Source organism: Nematostella vectensis, chromosome 2 (genome assembly GCF_932526225.1).
Source record: "Nematostella vectensis chromosome 2, jaNemVect1.1, whole genome shotgun sequence".
Taxonomy (NCBI): Eukaryota; Metazoa; Cnidaria; class Anthozoa; order Actiniaria; family Edwardsiidae; genus Nematostella; species Nematostella vectensis.
The window spans coordinates 11,223,395-11,237,553 of NC_064035.1; the positions used below are offsets into that span (position 1 = coordinate 11,223,395).

Sequence of the window (14,159 nt, forward strand, 5' to 3'; positions counted from 1 at the left end):
CGACATTCCACAAAATGTCGAACGCAAAATAACCATGAATAAACAACCAGATTAATGAATAGATCAGGGGACGTTTGCACAAAGCCTGAATAAATTATCCGCCGGATAGGCGCTACGGTTAGCCGGATAAAATCCTTATCCAGCGAATGAAATAGCGTTGCACAAAGAATGGATTAGACGCTGGATAACTATCCGCTGAATTGTCGTCATTTGCCACTAAATGGCTACCCGTTTCCATAGTAAATATGCAAAGCGCGCTGTTTTCCTTCAAACAAAATGGCGGCGATGCAAGAGCTTCAAAACCTGCTAGAAACCAAACGGTTTTTCGAGGAAAAGTGCACGTAGATCACGGAATGATCAAAGGGAATAGTGGCTAGCTTCTTCCTACCTTTGGGAGTCACATTTCTAGAAAGAACGCAGGCCCGTATCCAGGATTTTTTTTTGGGGGGGGGAGGGGTGCGAAATCCGAAAGAGTTTCCGGGGGGGGGGGGGAGGGAGAGGGCGTGAGTTTTCTGATAAAGATCTGACAACCCCCGAAAGATCAATAAGGGGAAGGATTTTTTATGCCATTGCAGTATCTCCACGGAACGTTTATTTTTGGATTTGGCTACAAAAAAGTTTGACTATCTAATTCGCTTACGCTTTATAGTTTTGTTTAAAAATAGCACGTCTATTGCGAACCGAAACTGGACTTTTGGCCGAGCAGAATATTTTTGGCGTTATGTGGGTTTCCCGTGTCTTGTCGTAATATGAAATAATTTTTTACGTCAAATGGGCAGCCTGCGCCACAAGTGCGCGCGTACGGGCTCCCTGTGTCTTGCACGCGCCTGACGTCAATAATCAAAAGTTAATCATCACTCCAGACTTTCGAGGGAATTTCTTTCTGGTTTCCCGTAAGTTTATTATGGAAATATGTTTACAGTTTGACAAATATTTCTATGGCTATTTCTACCATTATTTTTGTTTTTATTCTCGATGCAACAACAATGCTTCGGATTCATCCTTTTAGAACTTTTGTTAAATGTTTTATATATGACAAAAATGTATCTTTTCGCTGTAGGTGTAAACACAAATATCTTTCACGCGGTACACGCGTGATGGAGATTAGCGAAGAGGATGGACACGAATCACGCGAGTCTCTCTCTGAACGGTATCCCGCTGCGTTCGTACAGGCTATACGCGAAACACCCCTAGCATTGTCATCGGATTTAAATGGTAAGTCACAACTGATCGTTACTGAAAATTATACAATAGCCAGAGTTTGTTGGTGTTGCTTTGGAGTTTACCAGTATAAAGAAATACAGATTTCAACATTCTGGTAACTTTGCATACTTTCCAGCAAATACACCAACAGCGGGGCAGAGCGCGGGAATAGGTCTGAGGGATTTAGGGCGGATGCAGATTTTTCCGTTTGGTTTAATGGGCGACTACGATGTGGATTTATTCCCTGCCATGGCTGGACAGGAGGCGCTCAGAGATGTACAGAAAGCCCAAGTAAAACGTGCTCGGGAGGAAACCATGGAAGAGTTATCAGCCATTCTTCAGCGTGTCAAATTCACATTATTAGAACTCAAGACTGCAGAGAAAGAGCTAGCTGTTTCTGAGACCCCTGAACCAACCAAAAAGCAAACGAAAAAGAGAAAACGTAGAAGAAAAAGAAACAAAGACAAGGACGAAACTGTACCTTCTTCCGACGTTGCCCTGACACCGGATAGAATTCCTACAGAGATTTCTAGCGAAGAAAAACAAGCAGAGCAAAAACAAGGTGAGACCATTGCACAATTTGAAGGCGGCGAGGAACTGGTAACTAAACCTCGATCAGGACACCTCATGACATCCTCGACAGAGCAGCTGCCGACCTTATCCGCTGATCCCATGAGTAGTGAGTCGTGGAGCAGTTCGGGCGAGTACGAGACGGGCAGTAGTTACCCTGAAGACGAGGAGATGTCAAGTGACGCGGCGGAAGCGTTAGACAAACCAGGGGAGCTGCCCTACTTTTCGACGCCTCCAGGCGTGCAGCAGAAACCACCAGCCTTGTCACCTACCCTCATGAGAAAGGTACGTTATAGTGGCCAGACGAGCTAACAGTGATTTCTCTTTCACAGCCGCGTTGACATCCTAAATTTTTCAGCTTCAGCGCATTAAAGCCTTGTATAAAATGAAACCGTCACTTCCACATATCTAGGTGGATATGGCACTTGCGGCACAAAATGCACAAAGACAGCATTGCGAACGCTTGAGATAAAAGCACCGAGTTCTTTTACTTAAAGAATTGAATATATTAACTAATATTTCGCAGTTTGCGACCCTGCATTTGTCTATTATTGCACGCTCATGCTGACAACTAAAGTGCGGCGTGACACGCGTGACCTGTATGTGTTGCGCGTGACGTGTATGTCATTCGCGTGACGTGTATGTCTTGCTTGTGACGTGTATGTCTTGCTTGTGACGTGTATGTCTCGCGTCTCGTGTATGTCATAAGCATGACGTGTATGTTACTTGCGTGACCTGTATGTCATTCGCGTGACGTGTATGTCATTCGCGTGACGTGTATGTCTTGCTTGTGACGTGTATGTCTTGCTTGTGACGTGTATGTCTTGCTTGTGACGTGTATGTCTCGCGTCTCGTGTATGTCATAAGCATGACGTGTATGTTACTTGCGTGACGTGTATGTTATTAGCGTGACGTGTATGTTATTCGCGTGGCGTGTATGTCATTCGCGTGACGTGTATGTTATTCGCGTGGCGTGTATGTCATGCGTATTATGAGTATGTCTTGCGTGTGAACTGTTTAAGGCTGGTGATCAGGCTTTTTATGCAAACTATAGACCTGTGTCCGTCTTACTAGTTTTTTCGAATTTTTTCGAGAAAGTTGTATATAAACGGTTATATAATTTCCTGATTAAATATGATATTCTATCAAATAACCAATATGATTTTAGAAAGAACCATTCGACAGCTCTTGCACTTCTTCATTTATACGATACTCTATCTAGTGCTATCGATTATAAAAATAATATACTCTAGGCGTTTTTATTGATCTGTCAAAGGCGTTTGACACGGTCAATCATGGCATTTTACTAGCGAAATTGCATAACTATGGAATACGTGGAACTCCTCTCAAATGGTTTGAAAGTTATCTTTCAGATAGAGAGCAGTTTGTAAATTTTAATGGCGTTTCTTCTTGTCGTAAATTAGTGAAGTGCGGTGTCCCACAAGGCAGCGTGCTCGGGCCGCTTCTCTTTCTGATTTATATCAATGATATATGTAGCGTTTCAACCGCCTTAGACATACTTTTATTTGCTGATGATACAAGTATATTTTTCTCCCATAAAAACTTAGACTCATTATGTCTCACAATCAATAATGAACAATTAACAAATTAACAGATTGGTTTTGTGCAAACAAGTTATCTATAAATATAAAAAAATCAAACTATATTATCTTTAGGCCACGGCAGAAAAGGCAAAACCTTGATATAAAGGTCACCTTAGGTGATCAGAATATAAAGCGAGTCAAAGAAACAGTATTTTTAGGTGTTATTCTTGACGAACACTTGACATGGTTACCACATATTACCAATGTCGCGCGTAAGGTTTCAAAAGCTGTAGGAATTATGTATAAAGCAAGTTTTTGCCTTTCAAAGCAATCACTATTGACGTTGTATTATTCTTTGTTATATCCATACTTGCAATACTGCGTTAGTGTTTGGGGATCCACTTATCCATCTAATTTAAATCGTATTCTTATGCTCCAAAAACGAGCAATACGTGTAATTGTTGGAGCATCCTATGATGCACACACTGATCCGATATATAGGAATCTAAACATATTGAAATTCAATTATTTATTTTTATTTCAAATAGGTAAGTTAATGTATCAATTTAAAAATAGGTTACTTCCCCAAACATTTAACAGGATATTTCAATTGAACTCTCAAATTCACGATTATTACACGAGAAGCTCTAACTTGTTCCATATTTCAAAGTTTAGAACAAATATACATAAGTTTGCGTTAAGATATTTCAACTCATTGTCTTCTGATATTCAGTCTGCCAAAACGCTTAACTCTTTTTGGACTTCTCTTATTAACTCTTAATTTTTTTTCTTTCTCGATTTGTGTTTGTGTGTGTGTGTGTTTTTTATATAAGTATGAAAAAATATATGAAAGCTCTCCTAACAAATATTTATATAATTAATCTGACTGTCCGAACTATCAAATATGTATTTTCTGTTAAGATTTAGGAGGTCCGTCTCGTATAAGCCTTGCGGATTCTTACGCTCCTCCTTGTCACACTATGTAAATTATTATATTTTTATCTTTATTTAAAAAAATGTATTAAGTGACAAAACAGTAAACTGAAACTGAAACTGAAGTGTATGTCCCGCGCGTTGCGTGTATTTTATTCGCGTGTCATGTATGTCATTCGCTTCCTGCGCAGCATTTTCTTTTTTTTTAATATTTCCAGGAATGAGTATTATACGATATTTTACCTCATTGTGGAAGGGATATCTCACAAATTGCAAAAGGAAATATATACATAGACCACTTTACCGTTAACTTACCACTTACATGCATTTATTTGTTAAAGGCTGCAAGACGGAGACGCACGTCGGATGCCATCGCAGGCTACATAGAGCACTGCATGGAACGTGAGGATATCATGTTGCAGATGAAGTCCTGGATAGAGGCGGCCGCTGATGAGGAGCCTCCACGCTCGCTCTCGCAGATGGAGGAACGCTACAGCCCTGGGCTCTTAAGAGAGGAGCTCCCTCTCGCTATAGGAGGCGCTGTGGAAACGTTTAAGGAGACATTAACCAAACTGAAGCGTATCGCTGACTCGTTAGGGATTGGTGATGCCGAGGATGAAAAGGAAGAAGAAAAAGAGACTTCGGTGAATTCCACGAAACCCGGGTTACCTCCACCACCAAAGCCGAAAGCCACAGTCAAGATATTTGACGGTAAGCTCTTTGAAACAGCTATCAAGTGGACAGTTTAAGGGGCTTTGGTGGCATATTTTACCTCAACCTGCCTAAGCCGAAAGCCACAGTCAAGATCTTTGACGGTAAGCTCTTTGAAACAGCTATCAAGTGGACAGTTTAAGGGGCTTTGGTGGCATATTTTACCTCAACCTGCCTCAGCCTCTCGCGCTCTCAAATTACACAGGACCCCCATAATACTCGTTGGACCCTGAGCAGTATGCTTATGGGATATGAAAAAATGAACGGTTTTCTTAGTTGAGTAAGAGCAATATTAAACCATGTCTGAAACCATAAATCATGTTCTTTTAATCAGACAGCGAGTTGTCGATCCCGAACAATTTTAACGTCGCCTGCAGCTTACTGGTGAAGATTATGGACGAAGCAGCGAAATCCACTCCTGCTCGAAGAACTCGAATCTCCCTCAACAACGGCCTCCAGCAATTCCAGTTCATTCGCAAGGTGATGCCTTCAAACATTTCTTACAAAGATCCTAATCTTGATAAACTAAATAAACTAAGGGTATTTGAAAATACCCATAGCGTAGACAGTACATTGGCACCACCCCTCGGGCAACCCTGGGTACGAGCCTGGAGCCCACTCCTCCTCAACCGCCAAAGAGCGGTTAATTGGGCGATCTCCAAGCTAAGAGCTTTTCCATAAGAAATTTATGACCCGTACCCATCCAAAGCACTTCCCTTCCACAAAAGAGCGTTTCTTTAATTGGGCGCTCTCCAAGCTAAGAGCTTTATCATAAGAAATCTATGACCCGTGAACCCATCCAAGGTACTTCCCTTCCATAAAAGAGAGTTTCTTTAATTGGGCGCTTTCCATGCTAAGAGCTTTTCAATAAGAAATCTATGACCCGTGAACCCACCCCAAGCAAATCCTGTCTACGATCTGGCGTCGTGTGACATGTTAACATATTTGTATTTATTCAGGTGATGACATCGCGTGCGAATAAGATAAACCAGCTGGACAAGGAAGTGATCGATATGGGCGGGGAGATCACAAAGATAAAAAAACAAAATGACGAGCTCCGTAAAACAAAGAAAAAGATGCAAGTTCAGTACGAGAAACTAGAGCACCAACTAGATGATCTCAAAGTCCAACTGGTAAGTTATTGCATAAGAGCGCAAGAAACAACACATATTTAGAGATGGGTGCATTGGAATGAGGAAGAGGCAGGGTAATAAGGAAAGCGAAGGAGAGCAGGGTGAATAAAAAGGGTGATATGGGAGGGGGAAGTACATTATAAGGGTTGAGGGACATTAAACCGAGGTCCTGTCCTTTTAAACACTGCATACCAAGCCGGCGCATGGTACCTTTTTTCCTAGCCCTTCGAAACTTGGAAAAGAGGATGTCTTAGAGAGGGGTTACATTGTTTGATTTTACTGATCGGGTGATGGATCCGATATGGATACAAATTTGAAAGTGATGTTTTTTTAAACAACTTAAACACATGCAAAACCGATCGAATTTGAGCTAATTACTACTTACTCCTGGTTTTAGAAACGCAAAGACGTAGTAATAGCGGATTTGAATAAAGTCGTAGAGGATTACAAACGTAAGGAGAGTTATGGACTATTTCGTGAATCTAGCAGTGAAGATTCGTCCCCCTCAACAGCAAGCACGCCAGAAAGCTTTGAGGAGAAGCCCAAACACGCAAGAAACAAAGAGAAGAAAAAGGAGGTCAAAAAAAGGAAAGGAAAAGAAAAGTCAACAACGTCTGGGACTTCGAAAAAATCAGAAGCAGAAATACAGGAGAAGAAGGAGATCAAAGTTGAAGAGGCTAAACCTGTGGATAAAAGCGACAAACCTCAAGAAAGTGTGAAAGACATCGAAAGGAGTGAAGTCTACCAGAAGCTTGCGACTGATTATGAAAACACAGAAAAGGCGTTGTTGATAGAACAGGAAAAGTTATCGGAAATGGAGAAAGAGCTCGAAAACTCCAAAGACGAAAAGGTGAAAATTGAGCAAGAAAAGGCGGATTTAGATATAGCAATTGAAAACTTGAAGCGAAATCAAGAGATCGAACTCGAAGAGCTGAAGGACAACATTAAAGACTTGGAACGAGAAAATAAAAAGCTAAAAGGCGAGATCGAGTGTAACGATGAGATGATTCAGTACCAAGAAGAGAGAATCAACCAGTATGCAGAGGAGATCGAAAAGTTAGAGGACAAATTGATGTATTTGCCAACAACACCGGCGGTAAGCCCAACGAGCAAGGACCGACGGAGATCTACTGTAGGTCTCGCTGAGCCGCCCACTGCTCGCCAAATGATAGCTAAGATCAAACAGCAATATGAGTCCGAGATACAAGGTTTGAAAGATCACCTAGCTAAAGAAAGCCAGCGACACCAGGCAGATGTGCGGCGCCGAGATCAGGAACACAAGAAAGACATTACCAATATTCACAAGGAATCTTTGCTTCTTCTTCGGGCAATCAATCGATTCAAAGAATGCGCAGCCAGTCTACTCGACAGGGAGAGTAAGTTAAAATAGCAGTAGCTGTACGTTCAACAGACGCTAGATGCCTGAAAGACAAAAAAGCCGAGCTGGAATAGTCGAACTTTGTTGCGCGTAGAAACGGAGGTGATAGCGAGCAGAAGCCGAGCGCTACGTCCGATGGAACGGCTTTTCTGGGAGGTTTTTGGAGCGCTTTTCGAGAGCCTGTTTCGCATCAGGTTACACAAGTAGTGCAAGCATTGCCAGCCATCATTACTTACCCATCAATGGTGGGGCTTTAGACTAGGTCACAGACACGGGGGCAGTAAATATGATAATAATTCTTCCTGTAATATGACACGTGAAATTTTAGGTGGGTTCAGCTACGAGGGCTATGGACGACTTCATATTGTCTTCCAAAACAAATCCTTTATCCACCATTCAGGCTACTTTGTAACATCTTCTTTAGACATTTTGGCAGAGGCGCATGCGCTGCGTAAACTCCCGCCTCTACCGCTGGACGACACACCCGGTGAAACACGTCAAATGCTGGCAAGGATGGCGATCCTGTCCAACGAGCTACTGGTGTCCATAGAGCTACAGTTATCGAAGGTACAACCCTCTTGCAGCCCAAAAGGGGTAGCTACGCCCAATTTCCCCTGATTCTTTGTATAGTAATAGCTGCCAGCTTTTCAGCAATCTCCAATTCACCCCATGTTATGTAAAGGTTCCAAGGATGTTCATATTCCGGATCCCAATGCCTTTGATTATTTCATCGATCCTGGATTCCCTTACATCGGGCGAATAAGTACCCAGCTGTATCCGCTCCCTATTTCATCACAGGCACTGATGAGCAAACGACTAGAGATCAAGGATACGTCTATCTCGAGAGAATTGGTGAAGAAAGAACTGGATAATCAGATGGAATCATTGCGAAAAGTCAAGGACATTACTTCGATGCAGGCGGGCAAGCTCAAGGCTGCTCGGGAAGGGATTATAGAACAAGAGCAAGAATTTATGAGATTCAGGCTTAGAGAGGTACGCTGGACTGATTATACATTCATGGTATTCAGAGGGTTCTTTACCGTAGAGGGGTAGGGTCAGGGGCATACCTGGAGTAGGGGGTGCATATATTCATGGCATTCAGACGATTGGGTACCGTGGAGGGGTAGGGCCAGGGGCATGCCTGGAGTAGGGGGTGCATATATTCATGGCATTCAGACGATTGTGTACCGTGGAGGGGTAGGGTCAGGGGCATGCCTGGGGTAGGGGGTGCATATATTCATGGCATTCAGACGATTGTGTACCGTGGAGGGGTAGGGTCAGGGGCATGCCTGGAGTAGGGGGTGCATATATTCATGGCATTCAGACGATTGTGTACCGTGGAGGGGTAGGGTCAGGGGCATGCCTGGAGTAGGGAGTGCATATATTCGTGGCATTCAGACGATTGTGTACCGTGGAGGGGTAGGGTCAGGGGCATGCTGGAGTAGGGGGTGCATATATTATTGGCATTCAGACGATTGGGTACCGTGAAGGGGTAGGGCCAGGGGCATGCCTGGGGTAGGGGGTGCATATATTATTGGCATTCAGACGATTGGGTACCGTGGAGGGGTAGGGCCAGGGGCATGCCTGGGGTAGGGGGTGCATATATTATTGGCATTCAGACGATTGTGTACCGTGGAGGGGTAGGGCCAGGGGCATGCCTGGGGTAGGGGGTGCATATATTATTGGCATTCAGACGATTGGGTACCGTGGAGGGGTAGGGTCAGGGGCATACCTGGGGTATACTTAGAAAGTATGCATATATACATTGAAGGTTAACATACAAGCTAGGGAGAGCCATTAGTTAGAAAACTACACAGGTTATAATGCAACCCTATATAGATATTAAATTAAATGCATTTACAGGGAGAGAAAAAAGAACAGCTCGAGGAGCGGTACAAGCAGCTTCTCAACGAGTATATCGCCCTCAGAAAAGAGGTAATCGAGGCAAAGAAAGCGGAAAAGCCAGATCGAGAAAAAGACGAAGAGCTTAACCGTAAAGAAGCGCTGATTCACAAATACATGCGCAGAGAGAAAGGCATGCAGAGGATGCTAGAAGAGCAGAAAAAGGTAAGAAAAAAATCACGGAAGTTTGTAATTGATCGCTGATCGCTCCCATTAATGAAGAAACTGTTAAATCTGAGCGTGAAATCGAGGTTTTGCGGATCTTAGTTGATTATTATTAGACTTGTTCTATCCTGTTTGGCTAAATGACTACCTTTTTAAATGGGTTTTAAAAAACTCTTAAAACTGGGGTGCTTCGTTGAGCGAGTAAGCTCAAAACTACGAAAGTCTCACTTTTACAAGGTACGACACGACACGGCCACAACACGTCACGACATGATACGACACGTTGCGACATAGCACGACACGGTGCGGCATAGTACTTCACGGTGTGACACGGTGCGGTATAGAACGACACAATACGACATAGTACGACACGGTGCGGCATATAGAACTGAACAGTGTGACACGGTGCGGTATAGTACGACACGATACGACACGTTACGACATAGTACAACACGGTGCGGCATATAGAACGGAACAGTGTGACACGGTGCGGTATAGTACGACACTATACGACACGTTACGACATAGTACAACACGGTGCGGCATATAGTACGAAACAGTGTGACACGGTGCGGTATAGTACGACAAGATACGGCATGTTGCGACATAGTACTGCACGGTACGGCCTATAGTACGACACGATACGACACGTTGCGACATAGTACGACACAGCACGACACGATGTGAAATAGTACCTCATGGTGCAGGCGCGTACACAGTGGGGTGCGCAGGGTGCGCGCGCACCCCCCCCCCCCCCCCTTGGCCACCAAGAAGTGGGTCATTTCTTATTTTGGAATCTTTAAGTACTATGCTTTATCCATATGATACCTTTGACATAGTAAGGTTCGACACGGTACGACACGTTGTGACACGGTGCAGCATAGTAAGGTTCGACACGGTACGACACGGTGTGACACGGTGCAGCATAGTAAGGTTCGACACGGTACGACATGGTGTGACACGGTGCAGCATAGTAAGGTTCGACACGGTACGACATAGTGTGACACGGTGCAGCATAGTAAGGTTCGACACGGTACGACACGTTGTGGCACGGTGCAGCATAGTAAGGTTCGACACGGTACGACACGGTGTGACACGGTGCAGCATAGTAAGGTTCGACACGGTACGACACGGTGTGACACGGTGCAGCATAGTAAGGTTCGACAAGGTACGACATAGTAGACAGTATTTTTTATAGTACAAAGTTTCTCTATTTGACTATTAAATAAGCAGTTGTCTTTCATATCTCACCATTCTAATCCCTTTTCGTGTTAATCGTCAGGTCATCTCCAATCTTGCGTCAGCCTGGCGCACGAGGCGAGTCGGACAGCTTTTTATCAGCAAAGAAGATCAACTTGACAATCTCAAGACAATCAGTGAGATCATGACTAAAAATAAGATCTCAAAAACTTTACATGAGGTAAGAAAACGATGAACGATCTAAGGTATTTTACATTATCATTTTATAATCTCAAAAACATTACATGACATAAGAAAACGATGAAAACTTGATCAATCCCATTCGCAAATAAAATAGAAAGCTTTGACGACATGAGTGAAATTTTATGGCATGTCATGTATGCGCTAGTAGCACCTTTGAGCGGTCAAGCCCTAGCCCATGTTTCTACAAATACTTTATTGTGTCAATGTTTTTAGCTTGTTATGGCTACGAAAAATTAAGAGTCGCCAATGTAGAGAGTCAGGTTTTAACACGCTAGAAAATCCCCAGTTGACCTGACCTGGGTGTGAACCCTTGTTCACTTGCTCCACAAAGGCCCGAGAATGACCGCGCAATAGGTGTACCACTGTACAGGCGAATCATAAGTGATTTCTTTTCAGATGACGACCACTCTCATCAAGGACGCCATTGACCTTCCGCGCCGACGGTTTATAGACCTTGTCCAGCGGTATGTTCATCACGTGCACCTGCAAGAGCTGGAAAAACGCGCCAAGCAAATGAAGACCGAGAAGGATCTCGGTAGTGGCGCGACTAAATTCCTATACATGCTTGAACGAAGAATACAGCAGGTATGATGAGTTAAAAGCACTGGCTACGAAGTGTGACAAACTGTGTTAGCATAAAATGTTAGACGATGAAAGACAAGGAATAATAAGGTTAATAGATGTTACAAGAATATGAAAGGGTAAGCACTCCTTTGGATCTGTCATAGACTCTGAGTTACATCGTGATTAATGATCCAGTCTTAGTTGTTTTTCATTTCACGCATTTTCACATTTCATTTCACATTTTCACGCCCCCCCCCCCCCCTATCTTCAGATAATATGCTTTTTCTATATGATAGCCATCACTGCGCACCCCCTCCCCTCAGCCAATCCTGGGTACGCGCCTGTGAATGACCAAAGTTTCACAGCAGCCAAGCATAAGCCATCACTACTCAACTTGAATGGAATATGAATCTCACGACTCCGCTACTAATTTTACCGTGTCAACTAGAAAAAGCAAGTTTGGAAAAAGCGCCAGGAAGAGTTCGTCGGCCGTCGAGCAGACATTCTTATCGAGCTGTCAAAAGTGTAAGTAAAATTTGGAAAACAGTCGCTGTCTTTTGGGAGTTAAAAATTTGTTTTGCTTAGATAGAATATACGGACCGCAGCGGGGGGTGGGGCACTGGGGGCACGGGCCCCACCCCTCAATATCAGGAAATAACCAGTAGGTGCGTGGCTGTGCCCCCCCCCCCTCCCACAATCTTACGTGGCCTGCTACGGCTATATACTTGAAAAACCCATTTTTGATAGAAGGATTTGAGCTCTAAAGCGCTAGTGAAACTATCTCTGTATTCATTTATGAGTGGTAAAAGGCTGCGATGCGCTGTGACCTACTTGGAAATATCCTATCCCTTTGCACATAACCTCTGACAGCTTTTTCCACGTTTTTTTCTACATAAAAAATGTTTACAAACGTTTTTCTCTGATTGCTGTAGTCTGACACGTGTGAGCGAAGAAGCCGGGATTCTCCTCAGCAAACCCAAATACCTAACCAGGAGAACCGCTGATATGAGCGTTGATGTACAGGACACAGGGATCGAAGAGCGACTGCGCGCGCTTCGGGATGCGCAGATGACTTCGCGCATTCCTATTGCGGAACGAGATAAGTCTCCGCCAGCTGGGACCATATCGGGGTACGGGGAGGTCAACAGAGTTCCCGTATGGAAGATGAAGGTACACACTTGTGTTAAACGCTACAATCATAAACAGTAACAAGGACATTTGCAAAAGAAATTGAAAACACGGGCAATTTTTGCGCACAACGTTATTGCACGTCAAATGTCTCTAAGGCTAAGTTCAAACACCGTATTATCCATGAGCCATATTAAATGCAAATGCATGCAAATTAATCGAGTCGATTGTTTCATCTTCATCTGCATGCATTTGCATTGAAAACAGCTAGGGATAAAGTGAAAGATTTAATGTAGTGTGAAGATTATTTACGTTTACAGAAGTCTGCAACGAATAAAATTATTGTAGGCTTATTCATCAAATAATGGTTATATGATTGAAATATGTATGATTGATTGCCCCACAGGCATTGGCCGCTCGTTCGCACGTGTACGTGACAACGCCCAAGATACTGGATATCGACGTCAATCAAACACGTCTAGCAGCACAAGAGTACGTACGGGAATGCTCAAAGTTTGCACCCTTAGTTACCTTGTTAGAGCGTGTCACTGTTGTTCGGGTTATAGCAGCAGAACAGCACACCTAAGCAAATATAAAATGCGTTTTTGTGACGCGGGGTCCCGGATAACCTTTCTTCCATTTGTCCTTTCACCCATCCCAGATTATTAAATTAATTTCAGAATGAAAACCTATCGCTCTTTACAACAGAAATGCGTCGCTTCACCTTCTTCGATAAAAACATTGATTTGAAGGCTGAACCCTGGTTTATATACACTGTATATTCAATATACGACAACATGCCTTAAACACGAGGTTCCGCTATATACCACAACGTGCCTAAGGTGATTAATCTTTTCTCTGCCTCACTGCCATAACTGCCTCTATTTATCAAGATCTTAGAGGAAAAGTTTTTTTTCAGAATTGTCAAAAGAATCAGTAGAGGTCAACTCGACTCTGCCAGCATGCCAAAAATAAAGACATTGACATCCCGTGTATATCCCGCTGTAAAGAAATCAGTAAGTGATCCTTTCCCGAGAAGGTCGCCACCCGCCAGGCGGACACTCGCGCTTCCACCAATCGCTACAATGTACCCATCTGAGGACTACAACGCAGAAACAAACGGATCATAAAAAAAAAGCTTAGGAATGATGTCCTAATAGACATAAAATTTGTAGGCAGAATAAAAAGAAAAATATGACTTTCTTCTACAGACCGATTGTGATTAACCTCAATGTACTCACAGTATGTCATCTACTTTGGATTTTCCCTAGAGCCCCCCGCCCCAATTGACTCTACACACCCTCGCTAGTGACTCTATACACCCTCCCTAGTGACTCTACACACCCTCGCTAGTGACTCTATACACCCTCCCTAATGATTCTACACACCCTCGCTAGTGACTCTACACACCCTCGCTAGTGACTCTATACACCCTCCCTAGTGACTCTATACACCCTCCATAATGACTCTATACACATTCCCTAG

At 43.5% G+C, this 14,159-nt stretch overlaps 1 protein-coding gene across 1 annotated transcript; it reads left to right on the forward strand.

Annotated features, from left to right (window-relative positions):
* The first annotated feature begins 822 nt into the window (after window positions 1-822).
* LOC5521247 (trichohyalin-like) lies at window positions 823-13,882 on the forward strand. Its single transcript, XM_032366558.2, has 16 exons — window positions 823-893; window positions 1,061-1,215; window positions 1,340-2,058; window positions 4,592-4,961; window positions 5,296-5,441; window positions 5,921-6,094; window positions 6,492-7,470; window positions 7,897-8,039; window positions 8,271-8,465; window positions 9,336-9,539; window positions 10,822-10,959; window positions 11,379-11,567; window positions 11,995-12,071; window positions 12,479-12,716; window positions 13,081-13,166; window positions 13,594-13,882. Exons 2-16 carry the CDS (start codon window positions 1,098-1,100, stop codon window positions 13,802-13,804), a joined length of 3,987 nt encoding a protein of 1,328 aa, XP_032222449.2. The 5' UTR covers window positions 823-893; window positions 1,061-1,097; the 3' UTR covers window positions 13,805-13,882.
* The last annotated feature ends 277 nt before the right edge of the window (window positions 13,883-14,159 follow it).